Here is a 26,365-nt window from a genome sequence, read left to right as displayed (position 1 = left end):
TAAAAAAAAAAAAAAAAATAGTCGGTAATTGTATTGTCGGTAATTGTATTGTACAAGAAAAAAGAGAGATTTGTTGTGGAATAGATACAGAAAACATGAAAGGTCCTATGAGAGATACAAAAGTGCAAGGAACAAATATACAAAGAAGAGAAGAGAAGCAGAAATTGAATATCAAAAGGACTTAATAAGCAAATGTAAAGATAAACCTAAGCTATTTTATAGTTAGGCATGTTAGAAGCAAGACTAAAGTGAAAGATCAAATTCAGTGTCTGACAGATGAAGGAAAAATTATTATACTGAGGAAGAAACATGAGATACTAAAATAAGAAATTCCAATAAGTTTTTTATAAATGAAAAAGCATTTCTGGAAGAGCAAAACAGAGATCCAGAAAAAGAAACATTGGATAGCTTAGTAATAAGTTGTGAAGAAATATAAGCAGAGATGAAAGCATTGAACAAAACAAAGCTATGGGTCTTGATGGCATTTCCTGCTGGGTACTGAAGGAATGTGTGAGAGAATTAAGTAAGCCATTGAATGTATTAATGCAAGATTCCCTAAAGCAGGGGAAGCTACCAGAAAACTGGAAAAGAACGGACACAGTATGGCTATTTAAGGAAGGAAACAGACAGAACCCTCTCAATTATAGGCTAGTTTCTCTAACAAGAGTAGTATGCAATGGAAAGAATAGTAAGGAAGACCTGGGTAGATCATATAGAAGGTAACAAATTATTATCAGATAAACAATTTGGTTTCAGAAAAGGAAGATCCTGTGTATCAAACTTGTTAAGCTAATAGCTTAACAAGTTTGATACACAGGATCTGAAAAACATGAGAGATGAATGGGTCAATAATATTTACCTAGATTTAAAAAAAGCCTTTGACAGGGTTTCTCATCAGTGGCTTATCTAGAAATAAAAAATCTATAGAACTGTTCAAGGGAACCTATTAAAATGGATGGAAAATTTTTTAAAGGGGAGGAAGACAACACTGAGAGGTAAATACTCTACTAAGAAGGATGTAACCAGTGGTATTCTGCAAGGCTCTGTATTAGCACCAATTATGTTCCTGATTTATGTAAATGATATACCTGAGATAACTGCAGAAGAGAGCTACATGAACATGTTTGCTGATGATGCCAAAATTCAAAGAATAAAAAGAATGATGACTACTGTAGAGAGCTGCAAGATGACCTTAGTAAGTTGAACAAATGGAGTGATAAATGGCAGATGAAATTTAATGCAGATAAATGTCATGTTCTGAATTTAAGAAGCAAGTCATGACCAGAATGGAAATATAAACTAGGAAATAAAAAATTAAGAGTCTGAGAAAGAGAGATTTAGGTGATAATAAATAATAAGCTAACTCCAGATAATCACATAAATAATAAGATGGGAAGTGTGTATGCCCTATCAACAAATATGAGAATAGCATTCACACATATAGATGAAGAGATGATGAAGAAATGTATAACAACATTCATAAGACCCACATTGGAATATGCAGCAGTGATATGGAACTTAAAAAAAAAAATACACTTAAAACACTAAAAAAAAAAAAAAAAAAAAAAATCCAAACTGGAGAAAGTTCAAAGGGCAGCATCAAGAATGGTGCCATCTCTTATAGGGTTAAGCTATGAATAAAGATTAGAAAAGATGAATTTACCCAAACCAGAGGAAAGTGGGATAAGAGGTGATATGATCATGATGTATAAATGTTTGAGGGAAAAAGAAAAGATTGACACAGCAAATTTGTTTACAAGAGGAAATGAAACATTAAGAGAACATAAAATGAAACTGAGAAAAGAAGAGGAGACAAAGACATTCAAAATTATAATTTTCCAAGTGAAACAACAGATCCGTGGATTTCACTGCCAGAAGAGATAGTGTATGCCAACAGTATACATAAATTTAAAGAAAATATGATAACTGGTTACTAAAAGAGAGGACAGTACGATAGTGATTCAGTTCTGTAAAAATTACACACACACACACACACACACACACACACACACACACACACACACACACACACAAATAGGATTTCCACCCTTCTGTTCCACCTGAGAAGGTAAGGTCAGAACTCTGTATCTATTCACTATTAGCTGAAAAGGAACTACAGGAAAGAATTGTCTCCACCCAACCCAGGATTCAAACCAAGGATCTCTGAGTTGTGAACCATGTGTGTTAAACACTACATCATATTCTTCAAAAAATTATAAAAAGTGCAACCTATGAAATATTGATATATCATATTTCCTTTTATATAGGTTGAGATCTGAAGGTCAAATATTTATGCAAAAAATTTGAGTTTGACCTATACACATGGCCTCTTAGGATGAAAACTAGGAATCCACATGTGATAGGAAGGAACAGTAGCAACTTTTGGTTTAAAAAATTAAATATTTACTTAATATGACCAGTAAACAACACAAATCTTTATAATTTACTAAGTCTTGTCTAAGTAGATAAAGCTCACAAATTTATAATAGACTACTTGACTTGTTTTATTTTGTGGTTTCAACAATCTCTGTTGAGCACAGGCTTGGTCACTATATATGTGTACATATACAGTAGTACACAAACAAAACACCCATATACTGAAATATACAATAAAAACCCATGAAAGATTTTCACATTCAGCATATACAGTACCACATCATGTCTTTGCTTACATCTGCAGTGTCACGATAGAGAGTGGGAGGAGGAGAGACAGGGGCTAGTGAACAGGAGAGAGAGAGAGAGAGAGAGAGAGAGAGAGAGAGAGAGAGAGAGAGAGAGAGAGAGAGAGAGAGAGAGAGAGAGAGAGAGAGAGAGAGAGAGAGAGAGAGAGAGAGAGAGAGAGAGAGAGAGAGAGAGAGAGAGAGAGAGAGAGAGAGAGAGAGAGACCTGCTCCTCCTTTGTTGTTGTCCTATATTATATATTATGTACCTATGTTATGTACAATAAGATAGAGAGCAGAAATAGTGAGAAATGTGAAAGACTGAAAAATAGGAAGGAGAAAGATAAAGAAGGAAGAGGAAGAGAGAGCGAGAAGCAGTACGAGTATCTGACCATGTCCAGCAACGTTGAGGGAGGCGCCAAGTTTACAGTAGGAAAAAACTTTGTATAACTTTAAAGTTGTTCTTCCCCACTTGATTTCCCCCATCTCCCCGTCCTTCCAGAAAGTTACAGTTAATAGATAATAAAGTAGAAGAGTTGCTCTCTCTCCATATGTAACCAGTTTTTACCCAGCCCCCAAAATAGCCCAAAGCTAAATTTCAAAATAAATGTTTAGTTAGGGAGAGAGGATAGTGATGTAGTGAGTGGTGCAGGACAGAATCCACCTACCAGCTTTCCACTTTTCCCTTCCCTCCATCTTTCCCAGCCCCTGTCCTGTGTCTGCAATGGGGGGATGTGAGTTTAATGGCTTTTCTCACCACCTCAGTAGCAGCAGACCAGATTTCATAGAGAATAGACATGGTGCATAGAGAGGCAGTTGTGTTGGGGTGTGTGTAGGGAGGGCATATTGCTGTATACCTAATGGTGGGATTACTCTATGACATCCTAATATATTTATGTAATATCTAGGCCCTACAGGAGGCCAGGATCTGGATGCAGACTGCCGGATTCTAAAACTCCTATGCATGCTGAGCTGGGGTCTCATGCACAGTATTCATGTATCCTGACGTCCATTGTCTCTGTGCAGAGTACTAGTGGGAGCAGGCTCCTGTCCTCTTCCCCTTTCTGTCTACATGTAATGTATTGTTGTGTGATGTGTGTGTGTGTGTCACACAGGCTTGCAGCTGCACTTGTCAAGCATTAGAGGAGCCAGGCTACAGCTGTTTACTTTCTTCCCAGATTCCCTCCAATTTCAGTGGAGGTGGGAATCTGTCTCCTGTGAGATTGTACATGGCTGTTACATGGCCAGTGTGTGTAATATTTCTGTTGGACAGAGGGTAGTTTTTGTTACTGTTGGCAGATTGCCCAGCAGGAGTATTACCCTAGCTCTGGGTGTGCATCGTCCGTGCTGTTTGTGCCCTAGCATGTGGCTCATCAGTTCTTTCCCACTTAGGGAATTAAGATGACTTTTGTTATACTCCCTTCTTAGTTGGTGGGTTAAACCGAGTGGTGACCTTAGAGGCTTGATAGTTGTTGGCAACCAGCAGGTGCCTGGAGCTGTTGCATCTGTGTCCTGCACTAAGCTACATAGGAGGTAGCTTAAAGATAAGCTGACCTGAGTCAGTGGCAGCTGTGAGCGGGACTGTAGCTGGTCATAACAATACATATATATGTTGCTACACAGTGTCCTGTTTATTAGAAAATTATGAAGACAGAAGAGAAATAAAGAGAGAAAAAACAAAGAAGAGAAAAACAAGTGGAAAACTGGCATCTATGGCTGCAAATCATGTAGACTAGTGTAATAATTTATTTATTTTCCCCAACATCCTTTTATTTTACCATTTTGAAACCACTACCATCCAAAAGAGAAAGAACCAAAGTTTACAGTGATATAATCAAATTGCAACTAGCCTTTTACAGAGACTATAGTAAGCAGATAGACTGAAATATTCTTTTTGCTATCTGCCCGGTCATGAGGGTGGGCAATGCCTTTGCCAGTCTGGCCACCCCAATTCCCCCCTTCTTCCCTCCTCTTTCCCTTTCACAATTCAACCCGTGTGTCGGCCAGATCCTAACCTCCTGTAGGGCCTAGATAGATGTGTTCATTGTTCAATGGTGGCCCAATCTTTGAGAGAGATGGTAATGTGAGGTTGTATTTAGGGGCATAAATAAGGTAGCATTCAGGGGGATACTAGTAATACACCTCACACAAAAACTATTGTGTTGGACCCTACGGGTGGTATCATTTGTACTGTTCTCTTTCGTGGTTCCCTAACTTTTCTGATTGAGTACCACTTTGAGGTCCCATACTATTATTTCATACCACCTGGTTTCAGAAAAACACATTTTAATAAGATATCAATCTATTCATAACTAGAACACACAAATGAATGAATAACAAAGAACACAAATCATTCATTAAATTTTAATGTAAGGAATGCATATGCTTCTCCTCCACCAGCTGGTTAATGCATGGCATAACGTTGTTTACAGTACATTGGAAATCATGCCCAGGTGCAGCAAGACAGTTCTGGCTCTTTGACTTGATGTTCATCATGACTGAGAACCCATACTTGTGCTCCCATGTAGAGGGGAAAATCAGTAGCTGGGGAATAACGAGATGGGGTAGTGTTGGGTATGAGGAGGCCATGTTCACCCAGAAGTTTATAGGACAACGTTCCTCATGCTTCATCTTTGTTGTCTCATCAGACTGTACATCTATGAGCTCCTCTTGTTTCCCAGTCCTGATAAGCAGATTGGCTGGATCAACAGAAAATGGATTGGTGATGTAGGCACATGTCATGTCATGTCTGGGAAGTAATGCATCAATTCAGTCTTGAGCAGTGAGAGGTGATGGACGATTTCTTGGGAAAATTCATCATTGGGCTAACTCTCAAAGGTAGTAAGGAGTTCGAACATTCTGTAGCTGTATTTGCAGTCCATGTTCTTCATCCAGAGGTCCAACTTCTTCATAAACACTCCCAGCTTCAATATGAACTCTGAGACAGTACAGTTGGGCCCTTGAAATGACAGGGTTACTTGGTAGAGGGGCCCAAAAATTGTGTGACAGGTTGCCCAGCCTTGAAATAAACTCATCCTCCAGATTTTTTTAAAAGTATTCTTTTTCCCTGAAGAAAATGAGAAGTTCATCCCTCAGTTCAAAGAGATACCTCATTGTATTTCCCTGGGAGAGCCAGCAAACTTCTGAGTGGTAGAGGAGACAAGTGTGGTCTGAGCTGAAATCTTCACAGAGCTGAGTATTCAGGGTAGAGTTTTTGATGAAATTAATGATTTTGATAATTTTGTTCAAGCATGACAATAACTTCAGAGGGAGCACCTTAGTGCAAAGAACAAATCTGTGTATGAAACAGTGAACAGAGGTGGCATTTGGTGATGGTTTTCACATGGACCTAAAACCCTGATTTTCAACCAAGCATAGGCAGGTGGATAACTGGCTGTGGCAGTGGGCTGCTATGGTCATTGGCAACTTTAAGTTGAAAGTTTAAGTTGTCAATAACTGAAAATCACAAATAACCCCAAAAGTGCTCATGTATCACCTGTAAGGCCCTCATGTACCATAGTCTGTAAACCACTGGTTTAATTAAGACAAGTATATTGGCCTTTGGGGTCCCACATATCAGAGTGTGTGACTGTGTTTTGTTGGCATCCATTTTGTGGTCAGTGGGCATCGGTTCCCTCTCCATCAAAGTTCCTGTATCTGAATGTCTTTTCTTTTTTGTTGAATGGCTGTGTCGTGTATTATTGTGAGTTTTTGGCCAGAGGGGATATATACCGTATTTGATGGCTCTTAAGACATGCCTTTTTCCAAAAAAGTCTCAAAAAATGAGCCTGCATCTTATAAGGTTAAGGTTCAGCTTTGGGGCAGTGGCTAGTGGTAAGTCTATGGCAACATCCTGTCCCAGAGTGTCTGTCAAGTGATGCTGGAGACCATGGAGCGCCATCAGTGGCCCTTAAATCAAACACCAAATATCTTTGAACACGTAAACAACGTTATGATTGCTTCAACACCACAAAAATAACTCTTTTTTTTTGCACAATAACAATGTACTCATATAACAGGTTGTACTTACCAGTAATTCACATCAAATAATGCCAGTCAGGAAGAAATTAAGTGACTGCTTACAATGCATGCACCAAAACAAACTCATGGTCGGTTACACACCAAACCTGGCAACACGTGCAAGATTCACTGTGTTCCTTAGTATGATGCCATTATTCTTTGAAGTATGACATGAATAGAATAAATCTATTTTCATGGATTTCAATTTGAATAAAAACTACAATTATACTAAATTTCATGATGAATAGAACAAATTTATTTTCACACTTTCTTTTGTTTTAGAAATGTACTGAATATTTTAAATAAAAATACACTGTAGAGAATTAGGTAAATGTATTTTCACACATCCTTATGCTTTGAAAATGTACTAAAATATTACAACTAGAATTATGTATAGAGTGATCAAAAAAGAAAGAAGAAAGTCTTGTGCAGTGAGGATGCAGGAGGAAGGGAGGCATGCAGTTAACAAGACCAGAAGAGCATTTAGCAAGAAAATAATGGTAGAAGATAGCAAGAGATGCAACATTGCAGTGACAAGAGAAAGGTTGAAGACAGTCAGTTAGAGGAGGGGAGTTGATAAGACAAAAAACTTTTGATTCCATCCTGTCTAAAAGAGCAGTATAAGTGGAATCCCCATTCATGAGAAGCATACTCCATATATAGACGGATGAGGTCCCTAAACAGAGTTGGCAGTTAGGGGGGTGAGAAAAACTGGCAGAGACGACTCAGGATGCCTAACTTCATAGAAGCTGTTTTAGCTAGAGATGAGATGTGAAGTTTCTAGTTTAGATTGTAAGTAAAGGACAGACCAAGGATGTTCAGTGTAGGAGGTGGGGATAGTTGAGTGTCACTTTAGAATAAGGGATAGTTGTCTGGAAGGTTGTGTTGAGCTGACAGATGGAGGAATGAGTTTTTGAGGCAATGAACAATACCATGCAATACAATACAATGTTGCTCTGCCCCAATCAGAAATTTTAAAGAGATCAGAAGTCAGGTGTTCTGTGGGTTCCCTGCACAAAGTGTTTACTTCCCAAAGGGTTGGCTGTCTACAAAAAGACATGGAAACGTGTAGGGTGGTATCATCAGCACAGGAGTGGATAGGGCAAGAAGTTTGGTTTAGAAGATCATTGATGAATAATAGGAAGAGAGTGGGTGACAGGACAGAACCTTGAGGAGCACCACTGTTAATATACTTAGGGGAAGAACAGTGACTGTCTACCACAGCAGCAACAAAGCGGTCAGAAAGGAAACTTGCGTAAAGTTACAGAGAGAAGGATAGAAGCCATAGGAGGGTAGTTTGGAATTCAAAGCTTTGTGCCAACCTCTATCAAAAGAATTTGATATGTCTAAGGCAACAGCAAAAGTTTCACCAAAATCTCCAAAAGAGGATGACCAAGACTCATTAAGGAAAGCTAGAAGATCATCAGTAGAGCAGTCACATAAAAGTGGCCCAGGTGAATGGGGCCATACAAATGTGTGTGTTCTATATTTTACCATTTTTTTGTGGTGGCCACTCACCACAAAAAATGGCTCATGTGAATGCAAAATCCCTAAAAGTGTGTATTTCATCCTCATATCTTGTATGATGCAATGCTGTGGCTGTGCAGTACTACCATCACATCTAAAACCATGTGTGTGTGTGTGTGTGTGTGTGTGTATTCTCTCTCTCTCTCTCTCTCTCTCTCTCTCTCTCTCTCTCTCTCTCTCTCTCTCTCTCTCTCTCTCTCTCTCTCTCTCTCTCTCTCTCTCTCTCTCTCTCTCTCCTGCCCTCCTCCCCCTTCCCTCCCTCTCTCTTCCCTGCCTCCCTCCCCCTTCCCTCCCTCTTTTCATCTCTCTCTCTCTCTCTCTCTCTCTCTCTCTCTCTCTCTCTCTCTCTCTCTCTCTCTCTCTCTCTCTCTCTCTCTCTCTGTGTGTGTGTGTGTGTGTGTGTGTGTGTGTGTGTACCTAGTTGTATTGTACAGGGTATGAGTCAAAGCTCATTTTGTCCTGTCTCCATAACCATATTTATTCAGTTTCTCTTTAAACATGTGTAGACTGTTTGCTACAACCACCTCTTTCTTTAAATCATTCCAGGTTTCAATAGTTTGATACAGAAAGCTGTATTTCTTGATGTCGCTTGAACATCCACTCTTCATTTTCTTCCCATGCTCCCTTGTCCATCTCTCTCCCTCCTCTATCTGTGGTACCAAGTCATTTCTATTTCTGTCTATTCTTTCTATATTGTTTACTAATTTGTACACTGTTATCAGGTCTCCTCTTTCTCTTCTCTCTTGTAGTGATGGTAATCTCATCTCTTCATGTGTTTCTTCATAGCTTAAGTCATAACTTAAGTCCTTCGATTCTGGTACCATCTTTGTTGCTATCCTCTGTATTCTTTCCAGTTTCTGTATCTTTTTTTCTATGTGGAGCCCAAACTACTGCTGAGTATTCCAATTTAGGCTGTATCATGCTTGTTATAATTTTCTTCATAATTTCTTTATCTATATAGTTAAATGCCACCCTAATCTTTGTTAAGAAACTGTATGTAGAGTTGAATATTCCATTTATGTGTCTTTCAGGTGATTGTGTGTCCTGACTCATTACTCCCAAATCTTTTCTTCATTACTTTTCATCATTATTTCTCCTTCCATTTTGTAATTCCATGAAGGTCTCTTTCTACTTTTCCTATTTCGAACATGTGACATTTTCTGGCATTAATTAAATTCTAGTTTCCGTCTTTGGCTCCATGTATGCATCTTGTCAATATCCTTTTGTAACTTTTTGCAGTTATTTTCACCCTTTATTGTTTTCATTAATTTTGCATCATCAGCAAAAAGGTTTATATAACTATTTAGATCCTCTGTCATATCATTTACATATATCTGAAACATAATAGGTGCCAACACAGATCCTTGCTGTACCTCACTTTGCACCAACTTGAATTAGTGTCTGATTACTGCTCTCATCCATCCATCTCAGTGGTGTTCCCTTTATTCCTCCTTCTTCTCAACTTTTTCAGTTTGCTTCTCTCTTATTCATTCATGTCTCTTTTTATCCATATTCCCCTCATTCCTTCTACTTTTGCCAATTTTCCTGTTCTTTGTAAAGCATGTTCCACTGCTGTTTGTGACATGAATTTTATTTTCATTGGTTTTGTTCCATTTTTTTCATACTTTCCAATCCTGTAAACCCTTTCAATTTGTTCAACTATCTCCTCTCCTTCTCCTGCCACTTCTGCTATAATTTCTTTAGCCCTCTTTGCCTCTTCTTTCTCTCTAGCTATTTTCATGGGTAGGTTCTTCTCCTTGATCCCAAATACCACCACACACATCTTTCTCTGTATTGTGTCTCTCACAAGATTACTTTTTTCCTTTATTATTTTAATCACTTGCTTTTCTATATCCTTATTGTGTTCCTGTCACTGTTGCCTTATTATCTCCTCCATGTCTACCTTTTGTTGTTGTTCTCTCTCTTCTTTCCAACTTTTGACTTCCTTTGTCACTAACTCCTTCACTTATCCAATCCTAACCTCTCTCTTTCTTGCAAAGTTTTCTTTAATTCTTCATTCTCTTCCTTGAGTTTCTTAATTTCTTCACGGTACTTCTTTTTTTAAGTCCACTATTTTTACCACTTCTTCTCTCAGTTCTTTGCTTTCTTTTTCTCTTTCCATCTCCCTCTTCATCTCTATTATATCACCAGATATCTTTTTTACATTGTCACCACCCAACTCTCTCTCTTTCTTCCACGTCTTTATTATTGCTGCTAAGTTACATATTTCTTATCGTATTTTCACATTTTCCTCTTCAATTTTCCACACTCGTTTATTTGTATGAGCTATACTGAGATCTTCTTCCTTGAAACCTTCAAAAACATTTGCTACGCTGACCACCATCTTCCCTGTAGATATCAATGACAGTGTTTACCTGTACACTACTCTCCCATTTCACCCATTTGGCCACTTTCCAATTTACACTTCACTTCCCCTGCACTCACACATCACACAATTCCCTATCACAGATACAGGACTCAAGCTCAGCCTCCCTATACAACCAGTATGTGTGTGTGTGTGTGTATTTACCTAGTTGTATTGTACATGACACGAGTCGAAACTCATTTTGTCCTGTCTCTGTAACCATATTTATCCAGTTTCTCTTTAAACAAGTGTACACTGTTTGCTACAACCATCTCTTTCTTAAACCATTTCAGATTTCAATAATTCTATACAGGAAGCTGTATTTCTTGATGTTGCTTGAGCACTGACTCTTCTTTATTTTCTTCCCATGCCATCTTGTCTAACTCCCTCCTCCATCTGTAGTACAAAGTCATTTCTGTCCATTCTTTCTATATTGTTTACTAATTTATACATTGTTATTAGGTATCCTCTTTCTCTTCTCTCTTGTAGTGTTGGTAAACCCATCTCTTCAAGTCTTTCTTCATAGCAGAGAGAGAGAGAGAGAGAGAGAGAGAGAGAGAGAGAGAGAGAGAGAGAGAGAGAGAGAGAGAGAGAGAGAGAGAGAGAGAGAGAGAGAGAGAGAGAGAGAGAGAGAGAGAGAGAGAGAGAGAGAGAGAAAATAAAAATAACCCTGAGGATTGCTAGAGAGAGAGAGAGAGAGAGAGAGAGAGAGAGAGAGAGAGAGAGAGAGAGAGAGAGAGAGAGAGAGAGAGAGAGAGAGAGAGAGAGAGAGAGAGAGAGAGAGAGAAAATAAAAATAACCCTGAGGATTGCTAGAGAGAGAGAGAGAGAGAGAGAGAGAGAGAGAGAGAGAGAGAGAGAGAGAGAGAGAGAGAGAGAGAGAGAGAGAGAGAGAGAGAGAGAGAGAAAATAAAAATAACCCTGAGGATTGCTAGAGAGAGAGAGAGAGAGAGAGAGAGAGAGAGAGAGAGAGAGAGAGAGAGAGAGAGAGAGAGAGAGAGAGAGAGAGAGAGAGAGAGAGAATAAAAATAACCCTGAGAATTGCTAAATAGTATGAGACTGATTGAGAACGAAAATGGATGGAAGGAGCATACATGTGAATTAAATTAAAAGGAGTGGAGGACAGGAAAAGAGAATACTTATTTCTTATTACTTCTTCTCTACCTCTAATTCTTCACTCACTCCTCACCCTTGCTGCTTATATTTATTCTTTCTACTTTCTCCCCATCCTCCCGTCCTCTTCCTCCACTTCCTTGCCCCATGTACTCTCCTTCCTGGGTTATGTCCCTTCCTCTTTTTCTTCTCCATTCCCTTCCTCTTTTATCCTGTCTCAAATCTCCCTCCCTATCACCTCCCCACCCCCTTATCTGTCAGAGATAAGGGAAAAGGGAAAGAAAGGGGAAAGGAGGGAGAGAGAGAGAGAGAGAGAGAGAGAGAGAGAGAGAGAGAGAGAGAGAGAGAGAGAGAGAGAGAGAGAGAGAGAGAGAGAGAGAGAGAGAGAGAGAATTTTATTAGCAGTAATTAGTAGTTGTCTGTATTACAGCCGCATTAGATACATGGCAATTATCAGATACTTTTTTCAAGAAAAATGTGTCTGATTCGCCAGCAAATATGGTACTTGTAGAAGTTTGGTAGAAACAAAAATAAATTATGACGAATTGAAGTCAAAACACCACTTTAAAATGTTTGTAACACATTTTACTTATGGTTGTCATATTCAGTAACTATGGTATGGATGCTAAAATAAACTCTTTCAACTTGTAAATAAAAATCTTCCAAACATGATGGTATGAGCAGATTTTTCAAAAACTGCCACATAAATGAACCACAAGACTCGCCTCATTTCTGGTGAGTACTGACAGTGGCTCTTGTTCACCATGGTGGGGGTGAAGGGTGATGTGTTGCAAGGCTACTTGCTCCTTGCCTTCTTTATAGCAATGCTATGCTTCTATTGTATCTCTCACATAATTATTTTACAATACATCATTATGTTCTGCCATATTAAGATATTAGAGTTTCCTTTCTTACCACATTCTGACTTGACACTCTCATCATTTAGTTTCATGGGTAGCATGTATACACACCTTTGGTGATAAACTTGTCAATCATGACCTTGAACTCAATGTCCACTAAATCAGCTGATGTGAGTGGCAGGTGGCTGGGAAGGTGGTGTAGTAGTGGGCGGGAAGCCCATTGCCATGGCAACTTCTACTTGAAATCACTTCCAAAGTGGCCACTCAAACTCACACGACCTCTCTCACTCGTCCACCTTCTTGCTCTCAGTGCAGATGCGGCTTAAGAGGCTCATCCATCTGCCCCCACCATGGGGGGAGCCACCTTGTTGTGGTGATGGGACTTGAAACGTGGTTGGTGGTACCACCTTCTTTGATGGCTCACCTGTCACTGGTGGGTTCGGTGCCTGACAGCTCCATGGACCAAATGCTCCCCTTCGGCACCTTATGACTTTGAAGTTCCAGCACCTTCCCCAACACCCTCCTTTTTTTTTTTAATCAATCAGTCAATCACCATCTACCTCACTGCACTCAGGACTCAAACTTGAACCTTCTTGGTTGTGATATCTGATGTGGCTGGGAGTGATATGGATTGTTGAGTGATTGGGTGTGATATAAACTGTTGTGCAGCTGGTGTGATGTTTGGAATGATGTGGCTTTGTGCCCTTGGTGTTGCTCAATGCTATGTGTGATGAGACATGGCTGTGTGTTATCTATGGTATGGTGCAGAAGGTGAGATGTGGGTTGTGATATGGCTAAATGTGATGTTAGTTCTGGTGTGGCTAGGTGTGGTGTGGCTTCAGGTGGTATGACTGAGTGTGATATGGGTTGGTGAGATGTGGGGTGTGATGCAGCTTTGTGGGTAGTGGCTGAATACAATTAATGGTGTGTGATGTGGTTTGTGGCTGGATGTGATGTATGATAAGGTTTGGTGTTGTGTGTCATGTCATCACTATGGGACTTCTCCTTCTTTTGCTTTTGCTTTTGTGTTTGTTGTTACTGTTGTTGCTTTTGTTGTCTTCATCGTGGGTGTACCTATTTCTTGCCCTCGACACCAAAACCAAGTGTAAAATTGGCTGTCGAAATGGTTTGGGTTTGACATCCCTGATCTATCACTTCACAACCAGTCACCTGTATGGGTTCTGTTGTGGTCATTCTATTGATCTTCTGGCATTCCTCACTGAATTTTGGTCAACCTTTTATAGGTTTTGATGAAATTTCTGCGGTTGCCTTAGACGTATGATTCTGGCATAAAGCTTCAGTTTCCAAACTAGTATCCTAAAGCTTCAATAATTCTCCCCATTACTTTATTTCAAGTTTCCTTTCTGACCAATCTATTGCTTCTCTGTATCACTATCACTATTCTTCTCCTAAGTATATTAATAGAGGAGTTCCTCAAGGTTCTGTCCTGTCACCCACTTTTCCTACTACTTATCTATTATCCAAACCAAAACTATGTGATATTCACTCCTCTGCTGACAATCACACTCAGCCCTTTCCGACATCATTTCCCCAATACCCATTTTCTCAGGAAATGAACAATTCACACTATGAAGTCATAAAATGTCTGACTTCTAGTCATTCCCTAATTTCTGATTGAGGAAGAGAAAACTTAAGAGTTGTTAAATGCCTCAAAAACCCAACTCCTTCAACAATCCATTCAACATCACCTTTCAGATAACTATCTTTTCTTCAATGACATCTGACTGTCTGACCATCTTCCTCTTTTCTACTGAGGAACCTCAGTCTGTCCTCCTATCCTTTACTATAAATTTGTCTGGGAACTTCACATATAACAGTTTTCATGAAGTCATATGTTTGGGTAGTTTTCTCACTCTCCCAGATACTATGTACAAGGATCTTATCTGCTCATGTAGAGTAAGCTTCATATATGGGAATTCCATTCACACAGCTCTCCTACATAGAGTGGAATCAAAAGCATTTTGTCTCATCACTTCCTCTTTAACTGTCTTCGACCTCTTTTTTCTTCACTGCAAGGTTGCAGCTTTAGCTATCTTCTGTTTTCATGCTAATTGTTTTGATCTTGCTACAAGCATGCCTTTCCAACTCCTATAGCCTTGCTGCACAAGGCTTTCTAATTCCACTTATTCCTATTCAGTTCACCTCCCTACTGCAAGAGTTAAGCAATATTCTTATCTTTCATCCCTTTTACTACTTTGGAAATCTCTGCCTGCTTCTGCATTTCCTCCTGGCTGTGACTTGAACTCTTTCAAGGGAAAGATAGCAAGACACTTCACAACTCAATTGTTGACTTGATTTTCAACCATCTCTACAAGAGACTAAAAGGAACAGTGAAGTACTGGTAACTTGCACTGGACTTTCTAATGATTGTAGTGTAGTAACAAATAATGTTCTTTGATTTATGAGCAATAGGATAATGAGCAAGGTTACATTTTGGAGTAATGATGCCCAATTCTGTCACAGGAAGTGACAAAAACATTTTGCTTGCTACACTCAAGCACCACCTTTGCTGGTTTGACACAATAACCTTCTGCCTGAATCTGTACTTCCCATTTCCTATGACTGAGGAGTTCCCAGTGATGTGTCTACAGGCTTTCCTCAATAGAATAATTTCTCTCTCAACTGATATGCAAATAATTTTTAATACTTACCACATTTTCTGATTCTTCAAGCATAACATTAAGGTGTACCACATGGTCAGGTGGTGTGGTTGAGCTGCACAGACTCCCCAGTGAACTCTTGATCAAAGTAGCGAGTATCTGTCTCACTTGTCACTTGGGGCTTGAAGGGTGGGGTAATCTGCAGGAATAAAACTCAATTTTACCAACTTAATCATCATTCATATCTCTAAGATCCAAATCTCTTGTGTCCAAAGATTTGTGAACACAGTTGTGTAAATGCATACCTACAATATTAATCCAATAGAATATAATTCATATACTTTGGTCATAATACAATGCATAAAATGAAAATTACAGTTGTCTCTTTGGCACAATACACATGTCTAGTCATCATTTCACTGTATAAAACAACTTTCAGGCCAGTTTAATCCCCTGGTATGTTGATACCAATGTACAAAGTACAATATAATCACATACATACAAATACGCAAGTGCACACACACACACGAGAGAGAGAGAGAGAGAGAGAGAGAGAGAGAGAGATGAGAGAGAGGAGAGAGAGAGAGAGAGAGGAGAGAGAGAGAGAGACGAGAGATGGAGAGAGAGAGAGGAGAGAGAGAGAGAGAGAGAGAGAGAGAGAGAGAGAGAGAGGGAGAGAGAGAGAGAGAGGAGAGAACCTAAAATTGTTTCAATTATTGAGTTATCATTATGTAAAATAACAAATCAAAGAATTCTTCCATCCTAACAGAAAATTATAAAATATATCATGATAGTGAAAAAATGTCCTCCTAGTAGGAATGAAATCATATAGGTTGATAATCTCAATGAACAGGGAAGAATTAAAGTGAATGACATTGCACAAACACCTTGGTGGTTACACTGCCACCTACAGAACTACCCTCACACTGACAATCTTCTTGCAGACCAATCAATCATGAGTAGATCATGTCTTCCTAGGGAAAAGAATCCCTGGTGTGTGCTATGTGCAAATCTGCTATGTGATGAGTGACATTAGTAGGGACCTCTGTTGGGTATACGTCCATAAGTCTACTCATTTATGTGCAGTTAATGAAGCCACTATAACGTAAATGAAGCCACAAACCTGTCAATAAAATCAAGAAATGCACATAAGAATGATTTTATTCAATTAATTCATAAGCCTGATAAAAAACTAGCTCAACAAGGCTACTTTTGCCTTAGCCAGTGTTTTGCTATGGCTGTCCATGGCATAGCACCTACACATAACAGTGATAGTGAATGCATCACTATAGCACCTTACAGGGTTTGGCTGGTAAGAAGTAGTTCAGAGAGAGTATAAGAGGCTTCCACCTCAAGAAACTCATGCCCTTTACATTTCTATTTGAAATTATGCCAAATCTGTTCTCCAATTTGCCTGAAACTCTTTCAGCAATAAGAAATGTCTAAATATAGCTAGTTTATATTCTCCTTATGACTTCTGGCATCTAAGGTAAAAATATCTCCAACAATTTTTTTTCATCTTTCCCTCCTCAATTTCATCCAGATGGCTCCACTGCCATCTCCTCTATCTCTAAAGGTGAATTCTTCTCTCAGATCTTTGTTGACAACACACTGGATGATTCCTCCATTACCTCCCCTCTCTGATTATATTATGCCTGCTATTAAAACTTCTCATAATGATATTGTTATGTGGGGCATAAGGAAGAAGAAGTGAGAGTATGAAGATGAGAAGAAAGGAGAAGAAAGAAGAAAGGAGAAGAAAGAAGTGAGAGAAAGAGAGAGAGAGAGAGAGAGAGAGAGAGAGAGAGAGAGAGAGAGAGAGAGAGAGAGAGAGAGAGAGAGAGAGAGAGAGAGAGAGAGAGAGAGAGAGAGAGAGAGAGAGAGAGAGAGAGAGGGAAGAAGGGAGGGCAAAAAGAATGAATGCCAGATGTATGATGATTGGGTGGCCATGTGCTTTTGTGTTACTATGAAATCTGCTACATATAGTTACCATCTTTTTTCCCATTTAACTTACTATATTTCTAGTTGTCCTTTCAGTTTGAGCCCCATCTGTTGTTTAGTTGGGGGGTCTGTCTTGCCTATAAAGTAATCGGTGTGCATCCAGACCCCATAGTTCAGCTAATCATTTTGTTGAGTAACCCAGCAATGCGAAGCGGCGGGCATGGTGTGTGTGTGTGTGTGTGTGTGTGTGTGTGTGTGTGTGTGTGTGTGTGTGTGTGTGTGTGTGTGTGTGTGTGTGTGTGTGTGTGTTTGTAACTACCCCACCCCCTCTCCTGTAGCCCTTGTCATAGCGGAGTGGGAGTGTTCATATTGCCTTTCCACACTTCCGAGTCAGTCACTGTCTTTAGCTTGAGTGACTCAGATGTACCATAGAAGGCAGAATTGTTCTGAGGAGACTGGGAGGAATACAGCTAGAAGGATCTGTTGCTTTAAAGGGGTATTTGAGTAATTTATTGCAGTATGCCCCTGCTTATATGTGTATTGTTTAGGTGTCTCCATCAACCCACGTGTGAGTGCATTTCCCTGAAAGGCACTCAGTGTATTTTTTTTTTTTTTTTTTATATTAAAATGAGACTCCTCTTCTCACTGTGGGGCAAGTACCTGGTGGCAGTGAGCAGTCAACAACACTCCTGTTTGTTTTTGTGGGCAGCTTGTTTGTGCACATATTGTTCTGCTACATGCTACTGTGTTCTGTACTCTTTTAACGAGGTGAGACACAGAGGATTATATGAAAACTGCTGTACAGTAAAATTTACTCCCTCCTCTGGGCTTGCCGTTCAGTGGGGGAAAGAAGCCTGTCTTCTTCCAGGAGGCTGTAAACAACACTGTTCTGCTGGAGAATATAATACATTGTTGGACAGTAGGTTGTTTTTTTGTTACTGTAGGTGGTGGTCCAATGGGGTATTATAACTCAACTTAAGTGTGTGTCCTTTGTTGTAATTATCCCTTCCTAGAACGTGGCTGGTGATTCTTTTTCAGCTAGTTTTGAGTGGTTTTGTTGCTATAATATTCCCTTGCCTGTAGGGGGTGAAACAAGCTGCTACCTTATTCGTGTAACCTGGTGTTATGACTGTCTGTGTAAAGGGTGCAAGAGTCAAAAGAGGACTTTGCAACCCATATTAAGCCATGCACCAAGTCACATAGGTGGTGATTTGGGGAAACTAGCCCAGTTTAAGGCAGCTGCGAGAAGGGCAGGAATCTGTGGGCATAACAATATTCTTTACAATCCATGGGAAAATTTACCAATCAAAGAGATTCTGGTTGTGTACTTCCTAATAGACCACAAAAGTTAAACAAATTTTAACTCCATGTAGAACTAAGTATTTTATTACATTTTTCAAATTGTTTTAGCACCTCTGTGACATGTTTTAGTACACTATCTACTAAACAGTGAAAAGCCTCAGGTTTGAATTCTTCCTAAATATTAAGAAGCTCTGCTTCTGGCTTGTAGAGTGTGGAGGCATCACACTGACCAGATGGAGGGAGCAAGCCACCACCACCACCCACAGCGATTTTAGTTTAGCAACTGCCTGAGGGGCAGTTATGTCAACTATATCAAAATTTGCTAGATTGACCTAAAATATCTGCCAGATTATAAATGAAACTATAAAAATTTCCCACTGATTTGGATTTGAAAATCCAGCTCAAAAAATTATCTGATGGACCAAAAAAGGACATACATCAGATTGCTCTTCTGAATCAACCAAAAGTGTCTTGAAAACCCCCTCACCTACTTTTAGGATAACTTCTGCAACATTTTCAGCCTTAAATATGACTTTCAATCTACAGGAACATCATCTCTTCTCTATTACACTTTTTTTCTTTTCATCACTGAAATACAAGTGTTTTGAGGCTTTCAATCCAAAGCTACTATGGACTACATTGTCAGAATAACTTTAAAACAAACTGATGAATTGTTATCATTTTTTTTTTATGTAGGAAGGACACTGGCCAAGGACAACATAAATCCAATAAAAAAAAAAAAAAAAAAAAACACTGAAATGTCAGTCCCATAAAAGAGTCAAAGCAGTAGTAAAAAATTGATGAATAAGTGTCTTGAAACCTCCCTCTTGAAGGAATTCAAGTCAAAGGAAGTTGGAAATACAGAAGCAGGCAGGGAGTTCCAGAGTTTACTAGAGAAAGGGATGAATGATTGAGAATACTGGTTAACTCTTCTTGCATTAGAGAGGTGGACAGAATAGGGGTGAGAGAAAGAATAAAGTCTTGTGCAGCGGTGCTACGGGAGGAGGGAAGACATGCAGTTAGCAAGATCAGAAGAGCAGTTAGCATGAAAATAGTGGTAGAAGACAGCTAGAGATGCAACACTGCGGTGGTGAGAGAGAGGCTGAAGACAGTCAGTTAGAGAGGAGTTGAGATGAAAAGCTTTTGATTCCACCCTGTCTAGAAGAGCAGTATGAGTGGAACACCCCCAGACATGTGAAGCTTACTCCATACATGGAGTATGTACAGAGTTAGCAGCTGAGGGGTGAGAAAAACTAGCAGAGACGTCTCAGAATGCCTAACTTCATAGAAGCTGTTTTAGCTAGAGATGAGATGTGAAGTTTCCAGTTCAGATTATAAGTAAAGGACAGACCGAAAATGTTCAGTGTAGAAGAGGGGGACAGTTGAGTGTCATTGAAGAAGAGAGGATAGTTGTCTGGAAGGTTGTGTCAAATTGATAGATAGAGGAATTGAATTTTTGAGGCATTGAACAATACCAAGTTTGCTTTGCCCCAATCAGAAATTTTAGAGAGATCAGAAGTCAAGCGTTCTGTGGCTTCCCTGCATGAAATGTTTACCTCCTGAAGGGTTGGACATCTATGAAAAGATGTGGAAAAGTGCAGGGTGGTATCATCAGCGTAGGAGTGGATAGGGCAAGAAATTTGGTTTAAAAAATCATTAATGAATAATAAGAAGAGAGTAGGTGACAGGAGAGAACTATGAGGAACACCACTGTTAATAAATTTAGAAGAACAGTGACTGTCTACCACAGCAGCAATAGAACGGTCAGAAAGGAAACTTGAGATGAAGTTACAGAGAGAAGGATAGAAGCCGTAGGAGGGTAGTTTGGAAATCAAAACTTTGTGCCAGACTCTATCAAAAGCTTTTGATATGTCCAAGGCAACAGCAAAAGTTTCACCAAAATCTCTAAAAGAGGATGACCAAGACTCAGTAAGGAAAGCCAGAAGATCACCAGTAGCCTTGACGGAACCCATACAGGCGATCAGATAGAAGATTGTGAAGTGATAGATGTTTAAGAATCTTCCTGTTGAGGATAGATTTAAAAATTTTAGATAGGCAGGAAATTAAAGCAATAGGACGGTAGTTTGAGGGATTAGAATGGTCACCCTTTTTAGGTACAGGTTGAATGTAGGCAAACTTCCAGGAAGAAGAAAAGGTAGATGTTGACAGACAGAGCTGAAAGAGTTGACTAGGCAAGGTGCAAGCACGGAGGCACAGTTTCGGAGAACAATAGGAGGGACCCCATCAGGTCCATAAGCCTTCAGAGGGTTTACGCCAGCAAGGGCATGGAAAACATCATTGCGAAGAATTTTAATACGTGGCATGAAGTAGTCAGAGGGTGGAGGAGAGGGAGGAACAAGCCCAGAACCGTCCAAGGTAGAGTTTTAGCAAAGGCTTGAGCGAAGAGTTCAGCTTTAGAAATAGATGTGACAGCAATGGTGCCAACTGGTTGAAATAAAGGAGGGAAAGAAGAAGCAAAGTTATTGGAGATATTTTTGGCTAGATGTCAGAAGTCACGAGGGGAGTTAGATCTTGAAAGGTTTTGACACTTTCTGTTAATGAAGGAGTTTTTGGCTAGTTGGAGAACAGACTTTGATGAAGTTTGTTTCAGACACTCTACCAAATTTTGTCACTATGATCAAGTGACAAAAGTGGATAATAAAACCACTTACTTTTGTACATTAAAGCAACTAGGATCCAACCAGCTGACAGATGCATGAAAGTGTCAGCAATATCATTGTGACATGACCCCCCTCAGCTTTGCCCTCACAGAGCTGCATTCTATAATTCTGGACAAGTATTACTTCTACCACTGCCAACATTACCATGAATCCATTGTTTCCTCACATTATCACAGTGATGCTTAGGGAAAACTGATCCCATTATCTATCGCATTTTTGAGCCAATGTTACACATCACGAATGCCAAACCACAGCCAGCTAATGAAGGAAAGTAACTGCCCCACCACAGTAGTTACGAAAGATTACCTTTAAAGTAAAAGTTTAAAGTAGCTGGAGCACTGCAAGCTACCCTTCCCTACTGGCACCACATGGCATGGAATGTTGTGCATCTGCCAACAGAACCAGCCACAGTATAAGGTGGACACCTTATCCTAAATGGGGCCATAAGGTAATTCCCCTGCCACCTGCTCATCCTGAACTCATGATCATCAAGCAGGTGTAGTGGTGTAAAAAATTCCACATGCACTCCTCACTGAAGCATTTTACCCGGGCTGACCAGCAGGCCAGGCTGAAGGAAGCAAGGCTTTGCACCACAGAGGAAGTATGGGCAGCTGCAGTCAATAGATCTCAAGCCTCTGAGAGAGAGTACTGATCCATAAACAATGAACATGCAGCTGTGAAGTTGTGACAACAATGATGAGTTCGAGGATTTGTTTCTTGATAGTGAGGAGGAAGAAAATATACAGCACACCACGACTTACAAACATCTGATTTAGAAACATCTGGAGACACAAACAAGAGGCCTGGCTCAAGAGAAATCCTGAGTCACCTGTGGTATCAAGACATTGGAAATATATTCATTCCTGACAAAATATTAATATTAGTGATGGGTTATGACTCAATTCATCCTAGCAACCAACTGCTCAACAACTCAGCCTACTCTCTACCATCATGCAAGCAACTCCAGCAGAGTAGCCTAATATGTCTCAAGGATACTTAATGCTACCATAAATCCACCACACATATGAAGAAAACACCATCTTTAAAACCTAGGCTTGGTATCATGTACTGTGATACCAGGTCACCAAAAAGATCAAGACTAAGAGGCATCATGTAATCTTTTACACTTGCTGCTGCACCACTGCACTGCTGTCATGCCGAATGTGAGGACAAAAGCACATTCACACAGTTCTAAATGTGATAGCACCACACTGTTGTGTCTTGCTGGATGTGAAGACAAAACACAGTATGGCAGTGCCACAATGCTGCATCATGTTGAATGTGAGGACAAAACACACATAGTGTGGTGTGGTGTTACCACATTGCTGCATCATGCTAATTACTAGAACAAAATACACACTTATACAGTGCCAGGATATGTGTCCAGCATAAATGAAAGCCAGGAAAGTTTTCAGTGTTTTCAACATCCTGTGTTTCATGATCCTTGAGTTTAGGGCTACTGCTCTGGAAGAAAACAAGTGCAAAACTTGAGAGGATACTGTACACCCAAAATATTTTACAAATGAATTATTTATGAACATGATGACTTACAAACAGCCACCTGGAACCCAACTCATTTGTAAATCTGGGAGCATCCATATTATGCTTGCATAATTTGTACAACCATAATGTCTCCTTTCCTTTTATCTAAGATGCATGCCTGGAAATGACACCTTACCTATACCTGCAATGTGGAATTGAAGAGTTTTAATTCATTTCAATTTAATTTTAAGGAAATTCAGCTTAATGCAAATATCACAAACTCACAATATGGTGCAATGTCACATAAAAAGGCAATGACAGGCTCTGTTCTCCAAATATCATTATAATAGCTTCTTAATACTGGATAAAAAAAATCACATAATTTCACAGTAATGGTGGTGGTGGAAGGAGCAGTAGCAACATCTCTCATTGGTGGAAAGGATAACAATGGATCAAAGCCTAGTGATGTATGGTGATGTCACAAAGATGTCCTGACACCTTGCAACAAGCAGCTGGCCAAGTCTTACAAGTAGTAAATTTACAAAGGCAAGTGCCTTTATTATCCATTTTTGTTACTTGACCACAATAACAAAAATTAGCTTTGATTGAAAAAATAATCCTGATCAATCAGTTAGGTATAGACTTATTCCATAAAAACAATGTAACACCACCTCTGAAACCCATAATAGATGTTGCATCTCATACATGTCTGTGCTCTTTAGTCTTCTGAACTCTCTACAGTCTGATTTTGATTTCCAAGCCATTCTCAGACTAAATTCATCTGTGTTGTATATCTCTCACCTAACTCCTAACTCTAGCTATAAAATCTCCCATTTCTCTCCTTTCCAACATTGGTAGATGTAACCTTGCCAATTTTTCTTCCTATGACAAACCCCTGATTCTTGGTACTATCTTCGTTGCTGCTCTCTCAACTCTCTCCAACTTCCTTAATTCTTTTCCTTGTTGGGCAACCACACTACAGCTGCATACTCCAGTCTAGGTCTAATCAGTGATATAATCATCTTCCTGATCATCTCTTCATCCATATATACAAAGGCCAGCCTTATTTTTCTCAAGTTTCTCCTGTAATTTTGCTGATGTGTCTATCTGGGGTCATATTTCCATTCACCATAATACCCAGATCCTTTTCCTCTTCTGTTATACTCATCCTCTCACCATTCAGCATATAATTTCCTTTTACTCTCCTCTCACTCTTTCCAAACTCCATTACTTTACATTTCTGACTCCACTCTGATATCTTGTTCAGATCTTCTTGCAACACTCCATAATCTTCCTCACTCTCAACTTTTTTCAGCAACCTGGCATCACCTGCAAAAAGGCTCATGTAGCTATTCAAACTCCCTGTCATAGCATTTATATAGATTGCAAACATGACTGGTGCCAGTACTGAGACTTGGAGTACTTGGGGTGACTTTCCTCTATGATGACTCCTGATCTTTTACCACTGTTCTCATCTCTCTATCAATCAAGAAATTCTCAATCCATCTCAGCAGGCCACCCCTAAGACCACCATCATGCTCCAACTTCCACAGCAATCTTCTGCATGGCACTTTATCAAAGGCTTTCTTCAGGTCTAAATATACACAGTCTGCCCATCCATTTTTCTCTCTTGTATTATATCCATCACTCTTGAATAAAAACTCAGCAGGTTTATAACACACAAACTCCGTTATCTGAATCCAAATTGTTGTTTTGTTATCACTTCATTTTTTTCTAGGTACATTTATTCTTCACTAATCTTTCACACATCTTACATACCACACTTGTTGGAGATACTGGTCTATAGTTCCTTGACTCTTCTTTGTTACTTACCACCTTTATAAACTAGAACTGTGTTTATTCTCTTCCATGCAAGCAGGACTCTACTTTCATTTAAGGAGCTCTCAATAATACTGTGAATCACCCATATCACCTGCTGATTGTCTTCTTTCAATATCTATCCTGACACTTCATCAAGTCCAGGGGTCTCTCTAACACCTAGTCCCTCCAACTGTTTCTGCATGTCTTCCTCAGCCACTCGGATATTCCCTAGACCTGTTTCCTTGCTCATTTCACTCTGCCCCACAAATGTCCTCTCTTTTGTGGACACTGATTTTGACATTTGACCGTTCACCTTCAATCTATTTATTCCGTCTGTTTTATATTTTGCTATTCACATATCTGAAGAATAGTTTTGGTTTCTCCTTATATTTGCCCATAACATCCTTCTCATAACTTTTCCTTTCTTCTCTAATAACCCTTACATACTCATTTCTTGCAGTTGTTAGTTTTGTCACAGCTCCTGTGTACTTTATCTCCTGCATCTATTCTGTGCCTTCTTCTCCACCTTCACTACTTTGCATCTTCTATTACTCGCTACTTCATATCTTCTGTTATACCAGTCTTTGTTATATCTTCTCTCTACATTTACTTTTGGTACACATCTTTTCATTGCCTCCTCATATATAATGGTGAATTCTTACCACTTCTTTTGCATGCTTTCTGCTGTAATAAAAGTACTCTAGTCCATCTCACCGAAGTATCTCCTTATTTGTTTGAAATTAGTCCTACCAAAGTTAAATCTTTTATTTGTATAATCTTCACATCTACTTTCCTCTCCTTTTCTTTAATATGAAATATGAAATCATCACATGGTCACTTTTTCTTATTGGACAAGCATAGTTCACATCTTCAACAATATCTGCTTCTCTTGACAGAAAAGAAGCAGAAAAGAACGGTTTGATTGGTATAAGGTGTGATGAATGAAGGTAATATTAAAAAGTAGGAAGATGAAATTGAGGAGGTGTACAGGATTGGAAAATATGAACAAGGAAAGAGTAGATCAATGAAAATTAAATTAAAATCCCAAACAGTAGGAAGCATTGGCAAATGCATGGAAGTTAGCCAAGAGTGAGGAGAAGCAAAAGAAAGGAACAAACAGAGAATGGAAGAAGAAAGTGATTCAAATTTTTTTTCCATAGAGTAATGGCTCTAAAAATTTTGAGAAAAGAAAGTGGTACACTTGAAGAGTGAGGGGTGCAGAAGCTCAGCAATAAGAGAGGGAGGGACATGGAAGATGGCATACAGTAATCTTGATGGTTTAGTCCCATTGACTGATGAAGTCAATGAATTTATAAAAAAAAAAAAAAAACATGAAGCAGGCATCATGGCAATGGTGGAAACAAAGCTAAGAGATTCATGGTTACCAAGTTTGGGTGTGGGAAATTATAACACATGGATAAGAAAAAGATGTGGAAAAGACAAAAAAGTAGTGATGATACTTGTAAAAAAAAAAGAATATCAAGGTGGAACGTGAAGGAAGGGCAGAAGGCTTGGTGGAAGGCTTGAATTTAAAACTAATAAATAGAAGGAGACAATATGTTTTAGTGGTGTATGTTCCATCAAAAACAAAGGCTTGGAATAGACAAGAACATGAACAGCTGAGTGAGACAGAAAAATGGCTTGATAAGAATATTAAATAAAACAATAAAATTATTGTAATGATAAATTTTAATTGTAAAGAAGTACTTTGGTATGAGTGGAATACAAAAGGAGGAGAAGATTCATGGGGAAATAAAGTTCTGAAATTGCCAATGAATAATATTATGACAGTGAATCAAGGAAAATATTAGATACAGAGAGGAAAAGAGCCATCAAGAGTCGATTTGGTATTGTCAAGAGAAGCAGATATTGTTGAAGATGTGAACTATGCTTGTCCAATAAGAAAAAGTGACCATGTGATGATTTCATATTTCATATTAAAGAAAAGGAGAGGAAAGTAGATGTGAAGATTAT

The 26,365-nt window shown here is 39.2% G+C and overlaps 2 protein-coding genes across 2 annotated transcripts in view; both read right to left on the bottom strand.

The window, feature by feature from the left end:
• The window catches only part of LOC135106742 (RAC serine/threonine-protein kinase-like), a 181,323-nt gene that overhangs the window by 14,687 nt on the left and 140,271 nt on the right, over positions 1-26,365 (bottom strand). Inside the window, exon 11 of the mRNA XM_064016010.1 lies at positions 15,216-15,363. Within this exon, the coding sequence (XP_063872080.1) occupies positions 15,262-15,363 (102 nt within the window). The 3' untranslated portion in view covers positions 15,216-15,261. The remainder of the gene's footprint in view (positions 1-15,215; positions 15,364-26,365) is intronic.
• Positions 4,701-13,002, bottom strand: LOC135106719 (uncharacterized). The gene is made up of 5 exons (XM_064015977.1): positions 12,968-13,002; positions 12,655-12,728; positions 5,490-5,618; positions 5,095-5,358; positions 4,701-4,723 (listed from the first exon to the last, which is right to left on the bottom strand). The coding sequence occupies exons 1-5, from the start codon at positions 13,000-13,002 to the stop codon at positions 4,701-4,703; spliced, it is 525 nt and encodes a 174-aa protein (XP_063872047.1).

Source organism: Scylla paramamosain, chromosome 14 (genome assembly GCF_035594125.1).
Source record: "Scylla paramamosain isolate STU-SP2022 chromosome 14, ASM3559412v1, whole genome shotgun sequence".
Taxonomy (NCBI): Eukaryota; Metazoa; Arthropoda; class Malacostraca; order Decapoda; family Portunidae; genus Scylla; species Scylla paramamosain.
Note: the sequence above shows the minus strand (reverse complement) of the source record. Positions and strands in the feature narration are given on the sequence as shown.

Coding starts and splice junctions, on each gene's coding strand:
- LOC135106719 (XM_064015977.1), bottom strand. CDS start 13,002: ATGGAGCTGTCAGGCACCGAACCCACCAGTGACAG. Junction 12,729..12,967: donor ACCGAACCCACCAGTGACAG/GTGAGCCATCAA, acceptor CCACCTTCCCAG/CCACCTGCCACTCACATCAG. Junction 5,619..12,654: donor TGACAAGTTTATCACCAAAG/GTGTGTATACAT, acceptor TGTCATTTCAAG/GGCCCAACTGTACTGTCTCA.